This window comes from Nematolebias whitei, chromosome 2, assembly GCF_014905685.2.
Source record: "Nematolebias whitei isolate Nwh7 chromosome 2, NemWhi1, whole genome shotgun sequence".
In the NCBI taxonomy this organism is placed as follows: domain Eukaryota; kingdom Metazoa; phylum Chordata; class Actinopteri; order Cyprinodontiformes; family Rivulidae; genus Nematolebias; species Nematolebias whitei.
This window is the reverse complement of record NC_056499.1, coordinates 25,243,635-25,244,663: the sequence shown is the minus strand read 5'-3', so window position 1 is coordinate 25,244,663 and position 1,029 is coordinate 25,243,635. Positions and strand designations below refer to the sequence as shown.

Below are 1,029 nucleotides of genomic sequence, written 5' to 3'. Positions count from 1 at the left end.
TACCCAACTTTCAACACCTTACCTTAACAGTCCTTTTGAAATGGTTTGGTTATAAACTGCCTTCTAGATGAAAGGAAGTTCAACTTGTGAGCATGTTTATTGATGGTATAATTTATTTTAGAAATGTTGTATGTCTAAATTTTTTTGTGTGTAAATGTGCTCCATACTTCATGTTGTTGTCTAGAAGAGGCGATCGAACCGTCAGGTGAAGAGAAAGAAGTATGCTGAAGAGCTGGAGGCCAGGCTGTCGGATGAGGACGTCAAGGTTATTGTCAAAGCCAAGAAAGCCAACACCGCAGCATCAAAGGAACCCGCTGTTCAGCTTTTTGTTGTGAGTAATTCTCCTTTTAAGTTTTTGGACCATAAAGTTTAATTGGCTGGGTTATAAAACTCTCTCACTTGAGCTCTCATTTTCAAACATTTATTCTAATGTAATTTTCAGCATTTTTTTAAGTACCAGTTGAAAGTTCCTGTGCGTATAATGAAAAGTTACACTACCAGAGGATATTACGTGTGTATAGCTTGAAATAAGCTCTTCTGTGTACGTCTTTATTATTATTATTTGTAAATATATTTTTAAATGGTTAGGGAGACTAGAATTTTAATTTTGAAATGTTTCATGTTAATTCATGTGTAGGAGAATCCCACTGAAGAAGATGCAGCTGTTGTTGACAAAATCATGTCTTCTCGTATAATGAAGAATGAGGTAACTTTTTCTGTTTTTGTATTTTTATTTCTTGAATGATTCTAAAATACAGAACACTGAATCACAAATCTGTTATTTTATTGTTGGCTATAGATGCAGTTATTTAAAATGTTAAATTTATTTTAACAGTATTAAATTTTTTATTTTAACATCCATGTGCTTTTATTGTTGTAATTTTTTTTTTTTTTCCTAGGTTTCTCCAGGGGTGGTTATCGAAGTAGAGGAGTTCTTTGTAAAATACAAAAACTAGTAGGTTATGCTTTATTTGTTGATTGTTCCATCCATCCATCCATCCATCCATCCATCCATCCATCCATCCATCC

At 33.2% G+C, this 1,029-nt stretch overlaps 1 protein-coding gene across 1 annotated transcript in view; it reads left to right on the top strand.

Moving 5' to 3' along the window:
• Positions 1 to 180: 180 nt before the first annotated feature.
• The window catches only part of LOC119426393 (chromodomain-helicase-DNA-binding protein 9-like), an 8,042-nt gene continuing 7,193 nt past the window's right edge, over positions 181 to 1,029 (top strand). Inside the window, exons 1-3 of the mRNA XM_037693960.1 lie at positions 181 to 331; positions 638 to 706; positions 900 to 955. Coding sequence (XP_037549888.1) covers positions 680 to 706; positions 900 to 955 — 83 coding nt within the window. The 5' untranslated portion in view covers positions 181 to 331; positions 638 to 679. The remainder of the gene's footprint in view (positions 332 to 637; positions 707 to 899; positions 956 to 1,029) is intronic.